This window comes from Bos mutus, chromosome 22 (assembly GCF_027580195.1).
Source record: "Bos mutus isolate GX-2022 chromosome 22, NWIPB_WYAK_1.1, whole genome shotgun sequence".
In the NCBI taxonomy this organism is placed as follows: Eukaryota; Metazoa; Chordata; class Mammalia; order Artiodactyla; family Bovidae; genus Bos; species Bos mutus.
Genome location: NC_091638.1, coordinates 47,501,773 through 47,523,457, shown reverse-complemented (window position 1 = coordinate 47,523,457; position 21,685 = coordinate 47,501,773). Strand labels below are relative to the sequence as shown.

The 21,685-nt window shown below is 51.6% G+C and overlaps 1 protein-coding gene across 5 annotated transcripts in view; it reads left to right on the top strand.

Moving 5' to 3' along the window:
• Positions 1-21,685, top strand: part of CACNA1D (calcium voltage-gated channel subunit alpha1 D) — a 346,003-nt gene that overhangs the window by 281,671 nt on the left and 42,647 nt on the right. For all 5 annotated transcript variants that reach the window (XM_070359809.1, XM_070359808.1, XM_070359810.1 and 2 more), the window contains 5 exons: positions 1,770-1,916; positions 3,566-3,767; positions 5,849-6,007; positions 7,308-7,418; positions 17,800-17,883. In XM_070359809.1, the coding sequence (XP_070215910.1) occupies positions 1,770-1,916; positions 3,566-3,767; positions 5,849-6,007; positions 7,308-7,418; positions 17,800-17,883 (703 nt within the window). The remainder of the gene's footprint in view (positions 1-1,769; positions 1,917-3,565; positions 3,768-5,848; positions 6,008-7,307; positions 7,419-17,799; positions 17,884-21,685) is intronic.

The following is a 21,685-nucleotide window of genomic DNA, read 5'->3' as shown; positions in this document are numbered from 1 at the left end:
CTGACCGTTGTTGCTCTGTAGCCGCTTAGTCGCGTCAGACTTTTCATGATCCCAGAGACTGTAGCCCACCAGGCTCCTCTGTCCAGGGGGTTCTCCAGGCAAGAATACTGGAGTCGGTTGTCATTTCCTTCCCAGACCAGGGGTCAAACTCATGTCTTTTACATTGGCAGACAGATTCTTTACCATTGAGCCGCCCAGGAAGCCTGTCCTGAACGTGGGAGTGGGGAATTCGGAAGAACAGATAGAGAGCTTCAAGGATTTGTTCATATTTAGTGTCTCTGAAGGTTTTGTTGTAGAGGACAAGAGTCCTGAGAGCTCAGCTCATAGCTGGAAAGACGGAGGAGTTGGTTTTGAGGTGAAATTCACAAAACATAAAATTGACCTCTTCACACTGCACAGTTCAGTGGCATTTCATACAGCCCTATTGTGCTACGAGCGACACCTCAGGCCGGTTCCGGAGCTTTTCATCACCCCTAAAGAATGGACACATGAGGAGCTCCCCATCTTCCCCAGTGCTAAGACTCCACACTCCCGATGCAGGAGGCTCGGGTTTGTGTTCGTTCCCTGATCAGCGAACTAGATGCCGCAACTAAGAACTGGTGCAGCCAAATAAATTTTTTGTTTTGTTTTAAAAAGAAAAGAAGCAAAGATTCCTTATATTTTAAAAAAGAGAGCGAATGGACTGATGACTTTTGATGTTTGGTGTAGAATCAGTAAACTGAAGGATGGGCACTAAAACTTACAATAACAATTAGCTCTCCCTACAGCCACGTATCCAAGTTTTTCCTCAAACCAGAACTCAGAGCTCAACCTGCTGGGAGTCCAGGATTGGCCGCCTCTGCTGACTTAAGTCCCAGGCTGCTTCTCCCCACGTGCTCCCCTCACCTGCCTTTTGGTCTCGTTTTCATTCACAGTAATGGTGACAGGAGAGAGCAGGTGGTGAATACTCATTCCTCTTGCTCCAGCTCATCCACCTGACTCTGAAGGCAGACACGGAACCACAGCCTGAAGTGCTGAGACCTTAGCGTAGATGTTCTTGTGTCCCCGTCCTGAGATGTCGCCAGCCACGGCTGGGCCGCTTGCACTGGGGGCTCACTGGGCACTTCTTTTCAGCGGTCAGGGCTCTCAGAGAGTTATCTGACTGCCGTGTGACTGTGGCTGTGGGCTTTGGGGGCCCCGTTCACACTGTGGGTTGGGGGGGTCCCCATGGAGGTGACAGCATGGAAGCCTTCCCATCCCTCACTATGTCAGCCTCCTCTTCTGTGGAACAAAGGGGCTGGAACCCTTCCAGAAGTGAAATTGTATGAGAAATACTGTGTGCCAGCAATTACAGAATTCTTTTGGAAAGAAAGCTGGGAATATTGCTACTATCAGAAAAGGAATTCGATTAAAACTAAGACAGAGATAAGAGGAGGCCTGGGCTGGTTTCCCAGAGCTGTGGAATTCTGCACGGCCAAAGCTCTTGGTTCTTCATTGCACACTTGGAGCCCATTGTAGGAGAGATGGTTCTTGTTCAGTAGTTCTCCTTTGTGATCAGGCATGTGCTAGGTGTCTGCTTGGTAGCTCTGGAGAATACTCGTTTAACTGGTTATTTGAACCGAAGAGTAGACTAAACACAGGCCAGGATATGGAGAAGGGCAGCCTGTGCTGTGCTCAGAGCTGTGGCCTGGCTGTGGACCGAGCGGGATGGTGCCCAGGGTTGCAGAGGGATTGGCGTGTCATCCCATTCCATGTCCAGCTTGGGTGACCCCACCTCTTTTCCTGTCTAGGGGGCTCTTCATCCTCTACAAGGATGGGGATGTTGATAGTCCTGTGGTCCGTGAGAGGATCTGGCAAAACAGTGATTTCAACTTTGACAACGTCCTCTCGGCTATGATGGCTCTGTTCACAGTCTCCACGTTCGAGGGCTGGCCCGCGTGAGTACCAGGACCATGTGTCTCCTAGGGATGCCCCTGCTGCTTCGAAAGCACCCTGGGCTGAGCCGTCTCTCCTGGAGCGAGTCCTGTTGCTTTTCTCCAGCTTTGCAGGCCTCTTCTCTGACTTTGTAACTTTGGGCCACTTAGCAGTCACTTCCTGATGCACAGGGCTCCGCTGTCTGATTCGGTGAATGATTCACCTCTATGGGCAGCTGCCAGGACTCTCAGATTTGAGAAGCTGGGATGGGGTGAGGGGGGCATCCCTGGATGGGAATGGGGAATCCCCAGAGGCCTTTTTCAGGCCAGCCCCTGTGTCGCCCCATCAGTGAAGCCATTACGCTGTCCTAGAGAGGCCCTTGATTGTGTCCCGGGCTGTCCGTTCACTCCGAGTCCTAATACGTACCGGCGTGTCATGTCTTTCACTGATGCACTCACTCGGTTGTTCATGAAATGTGCTCTTGATGTTAGCTCTCCGCAGCACACTGTATTAAGCCCCGTGGAAGGAATGGAGCTGTCTAGACATGGTTCCCCCTTTCAAAGCCCACATGTAGTCAGTGTCCTCAGCCAAGCCAGGCAGGAGAGACCTGGTGCATCAGTGACATGTAGCACGGGGCCCTGAGGAGTGACTTGGGTTTTGACGGGTGGAGTAAGAAAAGGGGAGGGAAGTAGAATACAAAAGGAGAGTCTCTTACACGTTTCTTGTTCTCTGCTCTCTGATGGCACCCCAGCTCCTGCCACCAGAATATACATACACTGGTGGTCTGCATGTCAAGTTGTCATGCCCAGAGGAGCTGTGCAGGGTGGACGGGCTGGCAGGACTCTGGATGTGTGGAGTACCTGCAGAATAAAAGGACACTTGGATGGGGCTTGGCCCTGGGGGAGGGGAGCATGGGGTGAGAGCTTGCACTCTCAGAGGCACTGGCTGTGGCCTCAGATTTTAAACATGTCACTTTAGCAAATCTGATGGCAGGAAAATGAATGAGCTTGGGGCTCAAGGCAGATGGGCTCCACTCTGAGTCTGACCCCCAGGACCTTGACCTTGACCTTGGACACTGAGACCCCTCCCTGAGCTTCTGTGAGACAGGACTGCAGTGTGTCCACCTTTCCAGTTGGACGCACAAGCATCCAGCACAGGGCGGCGTGCAGTTAGTCCTCGGAGAGGCTGCGTCTGCATGGGAATGGGCGTGAATCGAACTGGAGGCTGCTGCAGTAATCTCCCCTCCTTCTGCTCAGAGTTCTGCTTGGCACGTGTTTCACGGTAGTGCCTGTTTCAGTTTGGGGAACCTCTTATAGTTCTTTGGAATTGCCCTGGCTGCTTACTTGTGCTCTCATGTTTATAGCTTTCCGTTCCACCAAAGACTTGCGTGTGATGTTCTTCCTCTCTTCTGTCTGCGACTAGGAAGGAGCATTATTCAATACTTGTAAATCTTTCTTGGTTCTCAGAGCAATCAGTTCACAAATACATCCCAGGTGCTCCCTCCTCCCCCAGGTGCTGGGCTGCCTGGCCTGATGCTCAGGAGGCTTCCTGGGGGACCACCGTGTATCCAGGGCACTTGGGGTGGGCTCCTAGTGAGGGCTCCCACTGTCAGTGCCCCCAGAGGCACTCAGAAGGCAGTGGGGCTGGTGCTGACTGGTTCTCTGCTCTCCAGGTTGCTGTACAAAGCCATCGATTCGAACGGAGAGAATGTGGGCCCCATCTACAACTACCGTGTGGAGATCTCCATCTTCTTCATCATCTACATCATCATTGTCGCATTCTTCATGATGAACATCTTCGTGGGCTTCGTCATCGTCACATTTCAGGAGCAGGGAGAGAAAGAGTATAAGAACTGTGAGCTGGACAAAAATCAGGTTAAAGTCACACACTGTTTGGGCTTCCGTCCCTTGAGTTAAAGAGGACTGATCTCTCTTTTGATGGCTTTCCCCACGTGCAGAGCAGGGTGCCCACCTGCTCTCTGCCCCTGGGGCTCAGGCTCTGCTCAGAGCATACTCTCAGCCAATCTGAGTCATCAGTATTGAGAGTTAGTTACCCAGAGACAGATGAGGCAGTAATTTTTAAATTTACCCCCACATGTGGGTGAGAAGCCAGAATACCTTGGCCGCCTTGTGTGGTCATGACCTACCTGTAACAGCTCAACGTCATGCAGGGTGGTGTGGCTTGGGGACAGAGAACACCCCCTGATACTCGCACAGTCCCTGGTGGGGCATAGCCTTGACTTTGTCAACCTTGGGTCTGTTGACCCTGGAGGCTGGATAATTCTCTCTGTTGTGCTTCCTGTGCATGGTTTAGAAGCATCACTGGCCTCTACCCACTAGATTCCAGCAGCACCTTCTGCACCACCCCCCATTCTGCACTGTTTTTGGCAAGAACCAAAAACATCTTCAGACATTGTCAAATGTCCCCTGGTTGAGAACCACTGACTTAGAAGGAAGTACCCTCTCACAGCACAGGGAAAGTTACTAACTTTAACCTTGAAACCAAGATTGCACTGGAACCACTCTCTCTTGACCCTGCACCTCGTTTTAACCAAGCTGACAGACATGGGGGCCTTTGGCTCTGCTTGCTTGATGATGTGAGAGGGCTGGGAGACTGGGTCTGGTCGTATTCTCCCTGAACCTGCTCTGTGACTGTGGGTGCTTCCCCCCTCCTGTCTGGGTTAGCTCCCTTATCTCTTTTTAATTGAGGACATTAACGAGTTAACTTTCAGCCCTGAAAAGTAGTCTGTGAGACGGAGATTGTGTTTTGGGAGTTTCCCCCAGGCCCTCTATCAGTAGCCATCTCTGATGATTACATAGTGAGCAAGGGTCATATGCCAGCCCGGGCTTCCTGGGGGGAAGTGGCCATGCGTGGTGAGACCGTCTGTCTCGGGCTATAGCATCCCCGCCAGGGGAAACACGAGGACTGCCGGGTTTTCAGGGAGATGTCACTCTCGTCGGGTGCGCCTGCAGATTGTATCAGCCACAGTCTGAGGGAGGCCTGGCTCAGCTCTTCACCCTCCTGACCACCGCCAAGGAAGAAGAGCGTCAGGGCAGGACCCAAGCAGCAGCCGAGCTCAAACTAGGTCACCACAAGGTCCCAAAGAGGCTCCGATCAGGGGTCCCAAGAGGCAGTATGTGAGGTCACAGCAGAGCCAGGCCTTGGATGGAGAGGAGCCTGTCCAAAGTCAGAATCCAGAGACAGAGCCGAGAATAGGGGTTAGTGAGGGCCAAGGAGCCAGGAGGGTCTGATGCTGAGCTGAAGGCTTTCGAGGCTGGAGGCTCCTCTATGCTGGCTGCACGTGGTGCACTGGTCTCGGCCCCCATGTGAGTGCCTGGGGCAGTGCCCTAGCTGTCATCACAGACCATGTCCTGGGGTTCTGAGATGAACTCAACGAGCTCCTGAGCCTCATAAGTTCTCAGCAGACACTCAGCTCACTCACCACTAGATGCTCAGGGTTAACACCCTCGCTTCTCCTTCTGGGTGATGTCTTATGTGGGTCCCTCCTGGAGCAGCCAGGGACCTCCAGTCTCAGGGAATCAGCCCAGCCCCTCTGATTCTTGAAGATTTCCTTGCCTCTCATTACTTGGCTTCTTTTCCTAGGCAGGAGAATTCCACCATTCCAGCATTGAGGAATGGCAGGCAGAGATGGGGATCAAGGCCTTGCATCTCTGCTTAATGCACTACAGGACCTCAGTCTTTTAATAAGCAAAATGAAAGCACGTTGGCTGTTCCACGTACCCTCCAAGGCTGCTGTGGGGGGTGGATGAGGTGATGGATCTGGGGGTCCATTGTCAGTGATGCTGAGTGGTACCCTTGGGGGTTGCTGTGGCGGTTTCCCGTCATCCATGGTCCTTCCCAGTAGGTGTGCACCGGCTTTTCAGGGCAGACGAGAACTGTGTCCTTCTTCCATAGACGTGCTCAGGACCCCCGTTGCTCTTTTCTGCCATTGCAGCGTCAGTGTGTTGAATACGCCTTGAAGGCACGTCCGCTGCGGAGATACATCCCCAAAAACCCCTACCAGTACAAGTTCTGGTACGTGGTGAACTCCTCGCCTTTCGAATACATGATGTTTGTCCTCATCATGCTCAACACACTCTGCTTGGCCATGCAGGTAAAAATGGAGACAGCCACGCGGATCACATGTGGGCCTTCGGCGCAGCCCCACGCCCCAGATCCTGAGGGTGGAATGCCGCCCCCTCACAGGAGGAAGGCTTTGCTTTTCGGATGAGTCTGGGCTGCAGTTTGGCCAGACTCCCATTCTGGCTAGCAGTTGCCAGGGCAGGAGTTTACAGGCACTCTTTTGCATAAGAGACTGACTGTATATACATTGTGACCATCAGTGACATTTCTGTGGAGCCTTAGCATGGCCTTCCAGTCTGTAAACCTTTCCTGTGGGCTCCTGTGGCCAGGGAGTGGGTGAGGACTCAAGCTCTGTCAGTGTGGAGCTGAAAAGACAGGGGATTCAATCCTGACTTGACTCCTCAGCCCCTGGGTGATCCAGGGCAAGTTATTTTCATCCGCCAGGCCTGGCTTTCTTTGTTGGTAAAGTGGGAGACAGTTGATGCTGGATGACTTGTGTCAGGCACTTTGCCCTGGGACCATCTGAGTGACATTCTTATCCTCAAGTCACTCTCAGCATGACGGTGGGAAACTTTCTGGTTTGTGGAGTATGGAGTCTGACCTGTGTGACCTCCTCTCCTTGTTCATGCTGGGAGCAGGAGCTGCAGCTCCCATCAGTTGGCCATGTTGAATTTCAGAGCGGGACTGACCGTTTCCAGCACTCACACTGCCTGATGGCTGTTGTGCCAGGACGAGAGTGGCCGAGGTCTAGTTTCAGTTTCCCACTGACTGTAAGGATTTGAGCAAACCGGTGTTGTCTGGAAAATGGCTCTAAAGACAGCCAAGGATACATTTTCTGGCCCTTTCCTTAAATTGAAGAATTCTTTATGAATGAAAAGGATCCTCTGCTGATGTAGGGAAAAGCATACAGTCAAGATAATACTGACTTTGATTGAACATAGGCCTAAATGGCATAAAATGTAGACCTAACTGAGTCATACGTTTGTCCATAGACCTGTGGGTGTCTTCTGCATTGTACCTGGGTCAAGGGCCTGAATATAAACCCTGGCGGGAGAAAGGGTGGATTCCCTTTATCCTGAGCAGAGGAAATGGATTTCTTTTCCCTTCATTGTTCAGTCACCCTCATCTTGTCGAGGCTCCTGCACTTTGTGGGGGGTCAGCCATGTGCCCGTGCAGGGTCGGTAGGATCACTGGGAGAGGGTGCTGGATGGGGAGGTCACCTCCATGTCCAAGTGTGGGATGGATGCTTGCTTGGGGCTGGAGGGCTGGGGAGCCTCCTTTTGCAAATCTGGAGCAGACCCTGAGAACTGTGCCTCTGCCTCCATCCACAGCACTACGAGCAGTCCAAGATGTTTAATGACGCCATGGACATCCTGAACATGGTCTTCACTGGGGTGTTCACTGTCGAGATGGTTTTGAAAGTCATTGCATTTAAGCCTAAGGTAAGTTGCTGAAGTCATTTGTCAAGGGCTGTTGCTGAATCATCTCTGAGAAGTGCGCATTTCCCGTTAGTCTTGTGTTTCTGGATTATGCTGAATGGTTCTGGCTGATAACTAGGTTATCACCTGATAAGGGCATCTATGTACACAGGGGAAAATAAATTTGTAAAACCTAAACCTCATAAAAACAATTCTGAGAAAAAGAGCAAATTAGGAATTTGCACAGTGAAGATTGTTTTGAAACCAGATTTTCTGTTTCTAGAAGAGCATGTGTCACACTGTCTCAGAAACTCACCTCCTTACTTGAGCATTGGAGACATTGCTTTCACAGAACCCATCAGATATAATTCTGCCCTGATGTTACTTTTAGATTTCCAGCATAAAAACTTCAGTTTTCTTTGTTCTTGGTCTACAGCATCTTTTTCACCTTTGATGGAAAATTCGACCAGCTGCAGACCTCTCAGAGCCATACCATCTTTCGTGTGTTTAATTTAGAAAAATTTCTCTTCACTTTAAGACAAAACAGGACATTTATTTTAAACTGTGTTGGACTGCTCTGCATATTACGTCCCCTGGGGGAGGCCGTGCGTCCAGCCCACAGTTGTCAATGCATAGTGTGAGAGACGGACAGTACGGTGTGGGGAAGATGCGCGAGTCTGGAAGCAGACTGGATTCAAACCCCCAAGCGAGTGACTGCTCTGCTCTGCGACTCCCATTTCCTCATCCATGAAATGAGGACACTAGTAGTCCTGTTTCATAGCATGGTTTAGAGGAGTAAGAATCACTCTGTGTGCCATGCTTACTGGAATGCCTGGCCTGGCACACAGCCCCATGCTGTACACATGCCAGGACTGTCACTGTGACCACTGGCGTCCTCCTCAGCAAGCAGTGATGTTCCTTTGTCCTGAAACTAGACGGAGGAGTAGGTCCAGGCTCAACTGTGGGACATCTGACCCTCAGTTTCTTTACTAGCAAACCCTCCACCCATCCAAGTTAGAGAATGAGTTTAGCGACCCCCAGTATTTGTTCATTGGTGTGGAAAGTATCTGACAATACTGATCTAAGTAAGACCTGGATTACGAAATGATGGTTTCACATACTCCATACTTTAGTGGGATTCTAATTCAGAACTGTTCCTTTCTTTAATTCGAATTAATTTCTATGCCATCTTTATCAGATCTTTGTGGACCAAAAAAAAGGGCACTTGTAAGTGACTGATCGGGGTGATTGCAGTGGGGTCAGATTTGGCACTTCTGCATGGCCAGATGCTGTTTCCTGTGACTTGTCCATATCTCCATACATACACATTTCCTCCCCTCCCAAACTCTTCTGGATTTCCTTTGCGATTTTGGTTTGTATCCCTGTGCCCTTTCCATCTCTGAACAGTATTTGTCTGGACTGATGGAAAGGTTGCAGAATAAGAACTTTGAAAGTACTTGATCCAGGCAACACGGAACGTATCTATGGAACATTTCCCAGATCCCTGAGCCCTGTCTTCCCCCCACCCGGTGATGAAGCTCCCAGAAGGCACATTGCCCATGGCACACGTGTGAGTCTGTGTGTGTCTGCGTGTGTGCGCTGTCGGTGGCTGTGTCCAGTGGCCGCTGATAACAAAGCTGGGAGGGGAGTTCAGTGGCCAAGGGGAAGTCAGTAGCTAATTTATAATCAGTACTGATAGATCCGAGTTTTAAAATGAGTGATTTCCGTTAGAAACTGCGCTGCTTTGTAGTTTTCCTCCACAAGGTATTTTTACAGCAGAAGACAACTTCAGATTAGAAGTGAGAGAAATCTTTATGGCAGCAGCAGCATCTCTCGGAGAAGGCACTGGCACCCCACTCCAGTACTCTTGCCTGGAAAATCCCATGGATGGAAGAGCCTGGTAGGCTGCAGTCCATGAGGTCGCTAGAGTCAGACACAACTGAGTAACTTCACTTTCACTTTTCACATTCATGCATTGGAAAAGGAAATGGCAACCCACTCCAGTGTTCCTGCCTGGAGAATCCCAGGGATGGAGGAGCCTGATGGGCTGCCATCTATGGGGTCGCACAGAGTTGGACACGACTGAAGCGACTTAGCAGCAGCAGCAGCAGCATATCTACACTAGAGGGGCACTGTCGCTGTACGTGTGAAGCAGACAGATTTTATGTTGTCACTGTGTGTCTGGAGGAGCCAGAGAGAGTCATTTCACCAAGAAGCAAAGCTCTTCTTAAAACACTTCCTGACTCTCCTGTCTCCTCTTTTGTGTTAGCAAAGCAAGATCAGGCCTTCCGCAGAGAAGTCCATGAGGCCCTGCTCCCCGTCAGAGGCAGTGGGACTGAGGAAGCACGTGGCAGAGGCAGCCGAGGGGAGAATCTCTGTGAGGGAGACGGCCAGGAAGACAGAGGGCTGGGAACCTGGCCCAGCAGCTTCAGTCCAGAAAGTCTTTGTCTCTCCGGCAATGCTCAAATCACAGGGTCCTCTGGGGTCGTGTTCTCCACGGTGAGGGACACACCTTCTGGGAGAACTTTTTGGCATCTGGCAAGAGAGATGGGATTGCAGCTATTTTGTCGTAGAAATACGAAGAGTGAAGTTAGCTCAGGTGGGCCTCAGTGTAGCAGCGTGGTGGCTGGATGGGGGCTCTCGTCGGGCATGCTGGCCGATGGGTGGCCATGAAAACAGCCCTCCTGGTGGCCGTCCGGATAGCCCTTGGCCCAACTGAGTTTGCGAGTTGCCTACCATGCGGGTCCCGCCCAGGATCAGTGCTCCCACTTGACAGACCCACAGGGTCCCTGGAGACTTACCCTGCCCTGGCACTCAGGAATCAGTCAGTGAATGCTGGGCAGATTGCCTGCTGGCAGGTGCCATCTGGTGAAGGCAGAGGGGGTGCTGGGGGCTGAGCGGAGGTGGGTTCAGTGGGAGAGAAGTGCTCGCAGGTAGAGGGTCAGGAGTGTGGAGGCACCAGAGCTGGAGATGGGGTATAGTGAGGGAGGCAGGAGCCTGGGGGTACTGTTGGCGGCTACGCTGCTGTGTGGAGCACAGCCTGAAGTGGCGTGGTGAGGTGAGAGTCCCTCCTGGAAGCGAGAAGGCATCGCAAGAGAAAGGGTTCCGACCAGTGGAGGAACCTGACTTCTTTTCTCTGCAAGGCCTGGCTGGTAAGGGGGCCTCTTGAGAGCACATTTAGGGGGACATGGTCTGAGGCTCTGCGAGCTGAGATCACCCAGTCTCCATAAGCAGGAAGGGCCGAGCTGGGGGATGGAAGTAGGAACCACCTCCCACAAAGCTGGGAGCTTCCCTGGTGGGGAGGTGGGATCCTTCCAGGGAGAGAGTTGTTTGGAGTGTGAGTTCAGCAAGCATGGAAGGTGTCGAGAGGCCAGAGAGCCAGGGAGTGAGGGCAGGGCAAGTAGGCTGTTCAGTGGGTGGTGTCAGCTCCCCAGGGAAGACCCACCCATTGGGCATTGACCTCACGCACTTGGAGTGACCCGGGCGCCCTAGGGTTTTGAAAGGTGGGCCCTGATGTGAGTAAGAAACAAGTCTCGTTCCCCTGGCCTTCCCCTCCAATTCTCCCGAGGGGCAGCTGCTGGAATCCTCCAGTGGTTCTCTTGCCCGAAGGAGGGCTTTGTCTCCTTCTTTGTGCTTCTGGAAGCCACCCGTGTGGTGTTTTGTCCAACACGTGTTCAACTATGTTACCTGCCTCTGCTATCGGCCTTTCTTCAGGGAGCCACACTTTGTTCCCACGGTTTAGAATGCTAAGCATTTTGCTCTTGGTTCTACATTTGACCTTTGAACAACATTCGGGTTAATCCAAGTATAACTTAGAGTGGCTCCTCCTTATCTGAGGTTCCCCTGCATCCATGGATTCATCCAACCACGGACCACATTATGCTGTGAAATTTACTATTGAAAAATATCTGCTTGTATGTGGACCTGCACATTTCAAACCCGCATTGTTCAAGGGTCAACTGTGCCTTGAAAATGCCTGATCTACACACCAAGACACTGGAGTGTGGAAAAAGTCGAGTTACTGGGTTTGGAGGAAGAAGAAAGCGGTTGAGCACTGTCCTCCTGCTACTGTGCAGAGCAGACATGCGGCAAACACTGGGCACCTGGTTCCGTCCACCTCCCAGGACAGCATTCCCTCCCCTGGGTCCCTGGCAGAAATAAGGCTGCTCAGTCAGCACCGGCAGTTTTCCTGGAGTATATTTTGCACTTCCTGGAATGAAACCTCGATACTGTCTTTTCAGTTCATCAGTGAGTGCATATATCTCAGTGATGTGTTTTAATGCCAAAAAATGGCAACCCACTCCAGTGTTCTTGCCTGGAGAATCCCAGGGACAGGGGAGCCTGGTGGGCTGCCGTCTATGGGGTGGCACAGAGTTGGACACGACTGAAGCGACTTAGCAGCAGCAGCAGCCAAAACACTTAAGAGGAAATACGCCTCTCCTTAACTAGAACTTGATATCAGGCTCATCTGTGGGCTCAGCTGTCCACAGCTCCCTCCTGGTCTCCTTCTCCCCTGGTAAGACACGTCCATGCCCAGGGCTTCGTGGCCAGCTTGTCTCACCCCAGCCTCCACTGCCCTACTCCCTCCTGCGTCACTCAGCTGCTGAACCATCTCCTGCCTCTGGCCTCGGCCCTTTCCCTTCACCTTCTGTGCACTCGCTTGTAAACCCAAAGGTGACCGTGCATCTATTGTGTGTGTGTGGCGGGCTTGGGTGTGGGGGGAGGTATTTCTTTGTTGAGTATTCAAAGTCCAGCACCAAACACTGGCGCACTTACACGTCTGCCACATTTCTGGTTGTGAGCTCCTGGCCATTCCTCCTCTGCCCCCATCCCCAACTGTCAGCCTGCTGGACTTCTCCATGGCTCATGCTTCTGTGCCTGGAAGCCCTTTGTCCACCTTGCTGTCTTTTAAGGCCTGTCTGGAATGTGGGCTCCTCATGACAGTGTCCCCCCAGCCCAGCCAGAGTCAACTCTCCCTGCACACGTGCTTCTGTTAGATGATCAGTGTGCATTGTCAACATCAGTTCCACCCATGTCTCTCCCTCCATTAGCTGATGAGCAGCTGCTCAAGGTCACAGGCTGGGCCGTGTTTGTCTCACGCAGTGCCTGCTACATGCAGGTTACTCAGAAAAGTGATGGTAGGAAGAAAAGAATGGACAGGTAAGCCTGTGAGTTCAGGCTCTTGGCATCAGACACTACCTGCTCTTCCATCACAGGGGTTTAGGCAGAGCAGAGTGACCAAATATGAATGTGTTTTTCTCCAAGCCTCCGCTTGCCCTTTGGGAAAGCTTATGCTGGTTAGAAAGCTGTGAGTTAACAGTTTCTGCCCAAAGCTGGCACGATGGGTCAACCCTTGGGTTGAATGCTTCCTAGATAATCCCTAGAAGAAGTTGGTAGGTGATTCAGCTGCCTCACTTCAGTTCAGTCGCTCAATCGTGTCCGACTCTATGTGACCCCATAAATCACAGCACGCCAGGCCTCCCTGTCCATCACCAACTTCCGGAGTTCACTCAGACTCACGTCCATTGAGTCGGTGATACCATCCAGCCATCTATTCCTCTATCGTCCCCTTCTCCTCCTGCCCCCAATCCCTCCCAGCATCAGGATCTTTTCCAATGAGTCAACTCTTCGCATGAGGTGGCCAAAGTATTGGAGTTTCAGCTTCAGCATCAGTCCTTCCAATGAACACCCAGGACTGATCTCCTTTAGGATGGACTGGTTGGATCTCCTTGCAGTCTAGGGGACTCTCAAGAGTCTTCTCCAACATCACAGTTAAAAAGCATCAATTCTTTGGCACTCAGCTTTCTTCAAAGTCCAACTCTCACATCCATACATGACCACTGGAAAAACCATAGCCTTGACTAGACGGACCTTTGGTGGCCAAGTAATATCTCTGCTTTTGAATATGCTATCTAGGTTGGTCATAACTTTCCTTCCAAGGAGTAAGCTTCTTTTAATTTCATGGCTGCAATCACCATCTGCAGTGATTTTGGGGCCCCCCAAAATAAAGTCAGCCACTGTTTCACTGTTTCTCCATCTATTTCCCATGAAGTGATGGGACCAGATGCCACGATCTTCGTTTTCCGAATGTTGAACTTTAAGCCAACTTTTTCACTCTCCTCTTTCACTTTCACCAAGAGGCTTTTTAGTTCCTCTTCACTTTCTGCCATAAGGGTGGTGTCATCTGCATATCTGAGGTTATTGATATTTCTCCTGGCAATCTGAATTCCAGCTTGTGCTTCTTCCAGCCCAGCGTTTCTTATGATGTATTCTGCATATAAGTTAAATAGGCAGGATGACAATATATAGCCTTGACGTACTCCTTTTCCTATTTGGAACCAGTCTGGTGGTCCACGTCCAGTTCTAACTGTTGCTTCCTGACCTGCATACAGGTTTCTCAAGAGGCAGGTCAGGTGGTCTGGTATTCCTATCTCTTTCAGAATTTTCCATAGTTTATTGTGATCCACACAGTCAAAGGCTTTGGCATAGTCAATAAAGCAGAAATAGATGTTTTTCAGGAACTCTCTTGGTTTTTCGATGATCCAACGGATGTTGGCAATTTGATCTCTGGTTCCTCTGCCTTTTCTAAAACCACTTTGAACATCTGGAAGTTCATGGTTCATGTACTGCTGAAGCCTGGCTTGGAGAATTTTGAGCATTATTTTACTAGCATGTGAGCTGAGTGCAATTGTACGGTAGTTTGAGTATTCTTTGGCATTGTCTTTCTTTGGGATTGGAATGAAAACTGCCTCATTCAGCTGCCTCAGTAAACCCCAAAAGGCCAGTGATTGCCTCAGCTTCTTCGATCTGCAAAGAGACTCCAGGCAGCAAAAAGAGCATGGACTTGGTCTTCTCGTTTCCACTACAAACACCTTGCTGCCTAACCCATGCTGCGCCTGTACTCTGTCCTGGCTGTGGGTCCAACTTGGCTCCCAGGAGCCTGTAGTTGGGCAGGAGATGACACTGATGGACAATCAGGACGGAGTTCTCAGAAACAGCAAACTTCCTGGTCCTATGTCCACGTTAATCTGGGTTATGTTTTGAATTTCCAGAGTCAGAAGTATTTTCCAATAATCGATGTTATTGCTTGGGAATGACTTGCTTGGTTCTTTCAAATGGGTGAGAAAGGAAAACAATAATAAGGGCCAACTCTGACTGGGCTGCTAGGGCCTGCTGGTTCCACATGCGGGCCCCCAGCCTCAGCATTCAGTTGTAGGAGACCCTCCTGTCACAGGCTAAGAGGAGAGAGCATGAAGGCAGTGCTGTGCTGGAAGCCCTGGCCTAATCTGCTGGTCACCAGATGCTGTGGTGACTTTGATGGGAAGGGTGGGGGCTGAGTCATACTCAGTGACAGTGACTTTATTACAGAGGAGGCTACTAAACAGGGAAATGGGATGTGGGAAGAAGGGGAGGGCTGGCATTTTCTGCCTCCCCTGGACCCCTAGCGGAGCCACCTGGCCAGAGCCTACGAATTCCAGGCACCTGCACCAACTCGAGCCTCCTGTCTCCTAGATTAGGGGTGTCAGTCCAGGAACCCTCTGAAATTTGGGCACGATTTAGTGAGTACAGTAAACTCTCTGGAGAGGGAGTTGATGAGGTTGCCAAAGAGTTCTGGAACCCCAAAGGTCAAGTTGCTGTCAGGTTGGTTCTGAGTGACTTTATACGTCACAATGGACCAGGGTGGGCCAGCTGGAGAATAGTTCATAGGCTGATAGGAGTGGTCCAGAGGTGAACACTGATCGCTCTGGAGAGACAGGGACTCCTGCGAGGAGCTCCTGCAGAATAAAGTCCAAAGCAGAGTGGGCCTGAGTGCACAGGCGGTGGGTGTGGCCTCCGCTAAGGGAGGTGCCACAGCAGGACAAGACAGGGGCTGACTGTGTGCGGGATGCAACAGGAGGGACAGTGGGTCTTTACTGGTCTCTGTGTCTCTTGAGGCCCAGTCGCTCCTGAGGACCACGTGTTTCTAAGGCATCAGTTCCTCTCTTGAGGTGAGGGGAAGGCCCTGCACGTGCTCTGTGACTCTGCGTTGCTGTTAAACCCCTAAAGAAAGGACAGGCTCTGCCTGCAAGAGTGTGCTCTGTGGCTAGGCCGCCAGTTAGCCCTCTGTGCGTTACTGTCCGCAGTGATGCAAATAATCTGAAAATAAACGTGTGTTCTCACAGTCCGGTACAGTGGCGGCGTTACGCCCACTGCGTCATCAGCTGACTGTGTGGTCCAGCGCCATCCTGGGTGAGGGAAGCAGATTGTGCCTTTGCGGCCGGGTGCTGGTCTCATCGCTGCCCAGCGCGGCCAGTCTGTTGAGGGGCACCAGCCCTGTCCTCACATGGGGGCGCCATTCTCCTCAGTTTGGCCAGCCAAGAGCCCCGCCTCGTGAGAAGAGGAGCTCTAAGATGTGAGATGTGGTATTTATTGAGCAGGCCCTCCCGTCAGACACGTAACGTGTACCACAGATCACAGAGTTGGGGCAGGCAAGCTTTTGCTTACTGATTAGAGGCTGACAGAGGGGTCTGGGAGGTGGCAGTCATGAGGGTGAGGAACTGTGAGGGAGATGCTGGGACTGTGGGCAGGGAGGGGAGAGGAGATGGGGGGCTGTGGTCAGAAGTCATGGCAGCTGGTCGGGAAGGTTGTACATTCTTTAAGATGAAATTGTTTAAAAATCCCGAACCCTCAGGCAGTGTTAGAGCTCCCCTGTAAATGCACTTGGGGTGATTAACAGTGATCAGGATGGACATCTCTACCACAGCTACTGGAACAGCCAGCCTGTCCACCTTCTCCACAGTGGCATAAAGGGCCCGGGCTCTGCAGCGGCTCCCTCTGGGTCTGCACTTGATACCAGTTCCTGGGGCCTGACACTTCACAGAACCTTCCGTTCTGGTCTTCTTGATCCAGCACTAAGTACACCCAGTTGTAAGCATGCTGGGCCCCTTTTTATTTAGTTCAGAGTGGAGTTTTTATTTCCACAACATGTCCTGTCTTGTTGAAAAGACACAGTGGATTTTCAGGTGTTGGCCTTGCAACCAGAAGCCTCTGGGTACAGAGCTCCCACTACGCCTTCCAGTGGAGGGCTTCCTGGGGACTATCAGGAGATGACAGGCACTAATATAGCCCCTACTGTGCTGAGCCCAGAAAAGGATGCAGAGTGTGTGCCATGCGTACATGGATTTTTAAGTTACATCCTAGGGATGTTCTACCTTCCACAAGATACAAGAACCCAAAACAATGACAATAGAGCAGAGCTGAATGACCTGGAGGAGGCATGCTGATGGAAGGAGGAGGCATCACCACGTGTCAGGCACTATCTGAGCTCAGAGCCCTGGGCTGGGGGTGAGATTCATCAGGGGGTGGAGTGGGGTGGGGGGTGGGGTGGGCAGAGCAGTCAGCACAGTCCTCGTTCTCAGAGGGCTTATCCCAGGGTTGACCTTCAGGCACAGACCTCAGATTTAGTGATCACAGCTGCAGAGAACAAGAGAGATTCCGACTCCCCAGGATGGGAGCTGCAGGTGAGGAGGACCTGCAAAGAAGCCATCAGGGCGTTGGCATTTGAGCTGAGCCTGAAGGAGGAAGTGGATGTGGGCAGGTAGCATAGGGTTGGAGAGGCCAGGATCGCAGAGGCCTCTGGGGGGCTTGCAGGATGGAGAGGAGCCCTCTCAGCCTGGAGGATGCAGAGGGAGGGAAAGACAGGAGAGAAAGAGGAGCCTCTTGAGGGGTTGACGCTGCTCTGGGGGACAATTGGAGCCTCGACCATCATCACCCTAGCTCAGTGCTCCTCCCCCATGAGACCTTGCCTGCACTGACCCCCTGCCTGCATCTCTGTACCTGGACCATGTGCATTGCCAGGCTGTCTCCCTGTAAACCTTCGTGTCCCTTTGACCGAGAACTCTGTGAGGACATCCTTTCAGGACATGACCTCTGCAGTACTTGGACTGGCGAGGAGGGGCAGGGATACTGGTTTGTTTCAAGGGCACACAGTGAGAATGTGTGAAATGCCGGTCATAGTGCTCAAGTGGGGGTAAAGGAAGTGGGGTAGTTGGGGACCCCATGCAAGGAGTAGGAGGGCCTTCTCCTCCCTCAGCTTGGGGTTGTGACTCTGGGTGCCAGGGCAGGATCGCCACGTGCCTCCCTCTTATTTGTCCTGCAGGTATGTGGCTTGGTCCAGTGCCGCCTAGGACCAAGATCTGCATTGAGTGTGCGTGCATGCATGTGTGTGTTTGCAAGTGTGTATGGACTCTTTCACACATTTAGGTGCCCCACCCCACATCCCTCTCCACTGGTGGACGGTGTGGTCACGTCCCTTTGGCTCGTGGTTTCCGTGGGTGCTGCGGGGCCTGGGTATGTCCCCATGTGGTCAGCATGGCGTCTCCCTCCTACATGCTCATGAACATCTGCCCCTGCCTGCTCTGTCCAGGGGTACTTTAGTGACGCCTGGAACACCTTTGACTCCCTCATCGTAATCGGCAGCATTGTAGACGTGGCCCTCAGCGAAGCCGACGTGAGTATGTGCCCGCCCAGGGTGCCTCCCGTCCTGTCTCTGTCTGCACACCCCCCCCACCCTGCACTGCATCACCTGGACAAGTCACAGAGCCCGATCGCACTTGATCCAAAACCAGGAGTTTGCTAGGGAGAGCATGGAAGAGAGGCCTTTTAGTGTAGAACTTGATCCGCAAGCCTTTTGAGACACGAATGGTCTTTGGCGGGACTGACGATGGTACAGTAGGCAGGGCAAGACAGACTCGTGACTGTTTTTATTTGCTCTGTCAGAAGCGATACCCAAAATGACGTACCTAGTATATTTTTATTTTAGGGCGATTTTTTAAGTAGCCAAGCGGCTCCGTGCTAGAAGGTTCCCCTTTGATAACACTGTCCTTTTCTTCTTTTTTTCCTGTTGTGCTTCCTCCCTTCTGTGGCTTCTGGCTGCTTGCCTAACAGCACTATTTCACTGATGCATGGAACACTTTTGATGCCTTAATTGTTGTTGGTAGCGTCGTTGATATTGCTATAACTGAAGTGAATGTAAGTAGCCAACTTTGTGTCCTATAAACCTAATTGTTTTCGTTAAGTCTAACGTGGAAGAGACCAGAAACCCTCCCCCATGCGTCTCTATACACGTTTAGAAATTCACGCACACATTTGTTCCAAGGGCTTCCTTGGTAGTTCAGGTGGTACAGAATCCGCCTGCAATGCAAAAACCCCAGTTCGATCCCTGGATTGGGAAGATCCCCTGGAGAAGGGAACGGCTACCCACTCCAGTATTCTGGCCTGGAAAATTGCATGGACTGTATAGTGTATGGGGTCGTAAACAGTCAAGACACAACTGAACGACTTTCACTTTTGTTCCAAAAGACTATTTTCCCTCCCGCCCCCATCCCCTTCCCCTGAATGACAGTGGGGAAGTAAACGTGGAATTGCCATTTTGGAATGAAAACATGATTAGTAAAGACCTTCTTAAGATGTTAGGGGCTGGGAGTTAGTTGTGTGGGTATGTGAGCGTTGCCGCTCGGTAGCTGTCTGACCTTGGCAAGGCCCCCAGCTGCTTCATGCCTCAATTTTTCCAGCTGGAAAACAGAGTTGATAATTTGAGCCCTGGTGCCCACCGTGGTTCTGTGGAGGCACAGGAGGGAAACCCCACAGCCATGCCCTAGATATCCTCACCTGTACCCTGCCCTACTGGTGACACTGGAGAACGTCCCCGTCCTAGCTCCCAAGTAGTGATGCAGATCGAAGGCGGCCCCAAGCCAGGCAAGGAGGCCCTCGAGTGTATCAGGAGAGGGTGTCAGCACTCCTGCATTGCACCCAGTTGAATCCTGTGTTGGGAGCAGTGTGGTAGATGGAGTGACACCCCCTGCACCCTTTAGGAAACATCCAGAGAGCCTTTCTCAAAACTCAGAGGCTCCAAAAAAGGGCAGCACCGCCTCTCACTGGCCCCTCTGGGATCTGACCCATGCCTCGACCAGGGGGGCCTGTTGCGGACAGAACAGGCCCTGCCCACCTGGTCTGTCCCCAGCGCGTGCCCAGGTTGTGTGGAGCCCTCTGCAGGGATGGGTGGAGCATGGGGTGGGTTGCTGTGTGCTGTGCGGGGCTTCCTGCTCCATGGTACCAGCCTGACCCTCTGCCCCTGATGCCTGCCTGGGAATGGGTTGCCACGCTTTGCCTGGCTGACATCTGTGGGATCGTATGGTCCATCCTGGTGCCCAGACAGCGTGTATCAAATAAGGAGAAGGAGGTCTCTGTATGCCACTGCTTTGGGGGCCAGGCTGATAGTGGAGTATAGAATAGTGGACCGCTGGACCTGGGCCTCAGTTCCCTCATGGACCCACCAGGGTGAATGATGTCTGCCTTCCCTGCTTCGTAGGTACATTGCAATGATAAAATGATAGGAGTATTTATGAATGTACTTGCTAAAAAACTCCAAAGTGTTAGGGAGATAGAACATCGTTACTTTAAATGTAGATTTTCCTTGTAATAATAAGGGAAATGAACTTACTGTGTCCTTGAGGATGTGAGTTAAGCCTCGTGACACTCAACTTCATGCCATGACCAGGTACTGAAATGGTATTTTGTTAGACTTAGGTACTTAGATCCGCCAACCTCCATAAGCTTAGATGTCTATAAATTCCACTTTATGTGAAATACTCCCCGAGTCAGGTATAAAATTGCCATTCCTCATGTGTAAATTATGCTTGGTTATAAAATAATCTGATGCTGGGAGAACAGCAGGACCCTCCCTGGGTGGCCCTGGGCTCTCTTCTCAGTTTACGATCAGACATCTCCCTGCCTAATCATCTCACCACATACAGCACTTACAGCCTCCATCAAAGAAAACTTATGTGAACATTCTGGAACCAGACCCTTAAGTCAGAGATGGTCTCTAATGCAAATACCATAAATGATACTTGGAGTAGACCTCCTTGGAGTGCTGTCGTGCAGGTGGTGGAGTTCATGCTTAGTTTCTGTGTGCCAGGATATGACCAAGGTCTGTGCACCAGGTGTTCAGCCCGCCTCTGTAATGCCTGACCCCCGTTCGGTGCACCCGCAGAAGCACACGCAGCTTCCTGGCTGCCTCACCACGTGCTGGGGCTGAGCCCACTGCACCTTCCCTCTGGTTCAGCCCTGCTCAGCAGTGTCTCAGATGTGTCCTCCTTCACCTTGCATTGGTCAGGAAAGCCCCAGGTCTATAAAAGCCCGCAGACCATTTTGTAGTTAGCATTTGACTCTGGGGTGTCTGTGCAGTACAGGCTTTCATTGACATTCCATCAGGCTTTCAAAAATCACACCGGTTAACATCCTTGTACTGTTTTTCAGTAACTGTGACCTTTCCCCTGGTCAGATGGAGCCTGAGACCGAACCTCCCTGAGCCGGGAGCAGTGCCAGTTCAAGGCCCTGGGCCAGTAGGGGACCTTAGGGGCCTCAGCATTTCTGTGCTGGGCCTCCGTGTAGAAGGGATGCTCACGGACACCTTCTCGTTTACTCAGTCCTTCATCACATCTTCACTGGGCATCTATGACCCGCAGGCCACAGCACAGAGACAAGAGAGACTAGGTGTCCTTAACCTCTGGTGACATAACTCTCGCAGTGTAACTGGTGGCTCCTCCAGCCCGCCCTCTCCCACGCCGATTTCCGCAGGGAAGCAGCACACAGGATTTCCCTGGTGGCCTATCCCTTGCACTCCTGACTCAGCTGAGCATGAATATTCTTGGTCCATCGTTGGCTGTTTTTAGCTGCCATAAGTCATCATTTTTCGCAATGTCTAATTTGCTGTGCTGTCTCTCCCAACCTCTGTTGATCTTTTCTGTTGCCTAATTGATTTTCATGTTGGTTTTGTTTTTAGAAAATTGTAGCGGCAAGTATATATAAACATATATACGGTGAAGTCGTTAAAGCAAAAGCACTCAAAAGACTGTATTCTTGTCTTTGGCTTCCCCACCTTTGGTTTTTGCTGAATTTCACAGGAGTGCTGTGGGTCGTGGTCATCTACATTGTTTGCTGGGCCCTGTTTTGTGTCTCCAGCCTGGCACCTGAGCTGGGGCCATCTTGGTCAGTCACACGTGGCTCTGTGACAGACCAGCGTAGTCACAGGAATGAATTGATCTGACCTGGGAGTGAGAAATCGAGCCTGCGTTTGTGCTCTTTGTGAAAACAGTTTGGATGGCCCTTTCCGTTGTCGGCTTGCATGCTCACCCAACCCTCTTCATCCTGCTCCCTCCTCCCCAACACCCACCTAGCCACAGTCGTGGTTTGAGAGCTCTCTTGGACTTGTCTTCATCACAGTTGGTCATCACAACATCAAGCTGCTA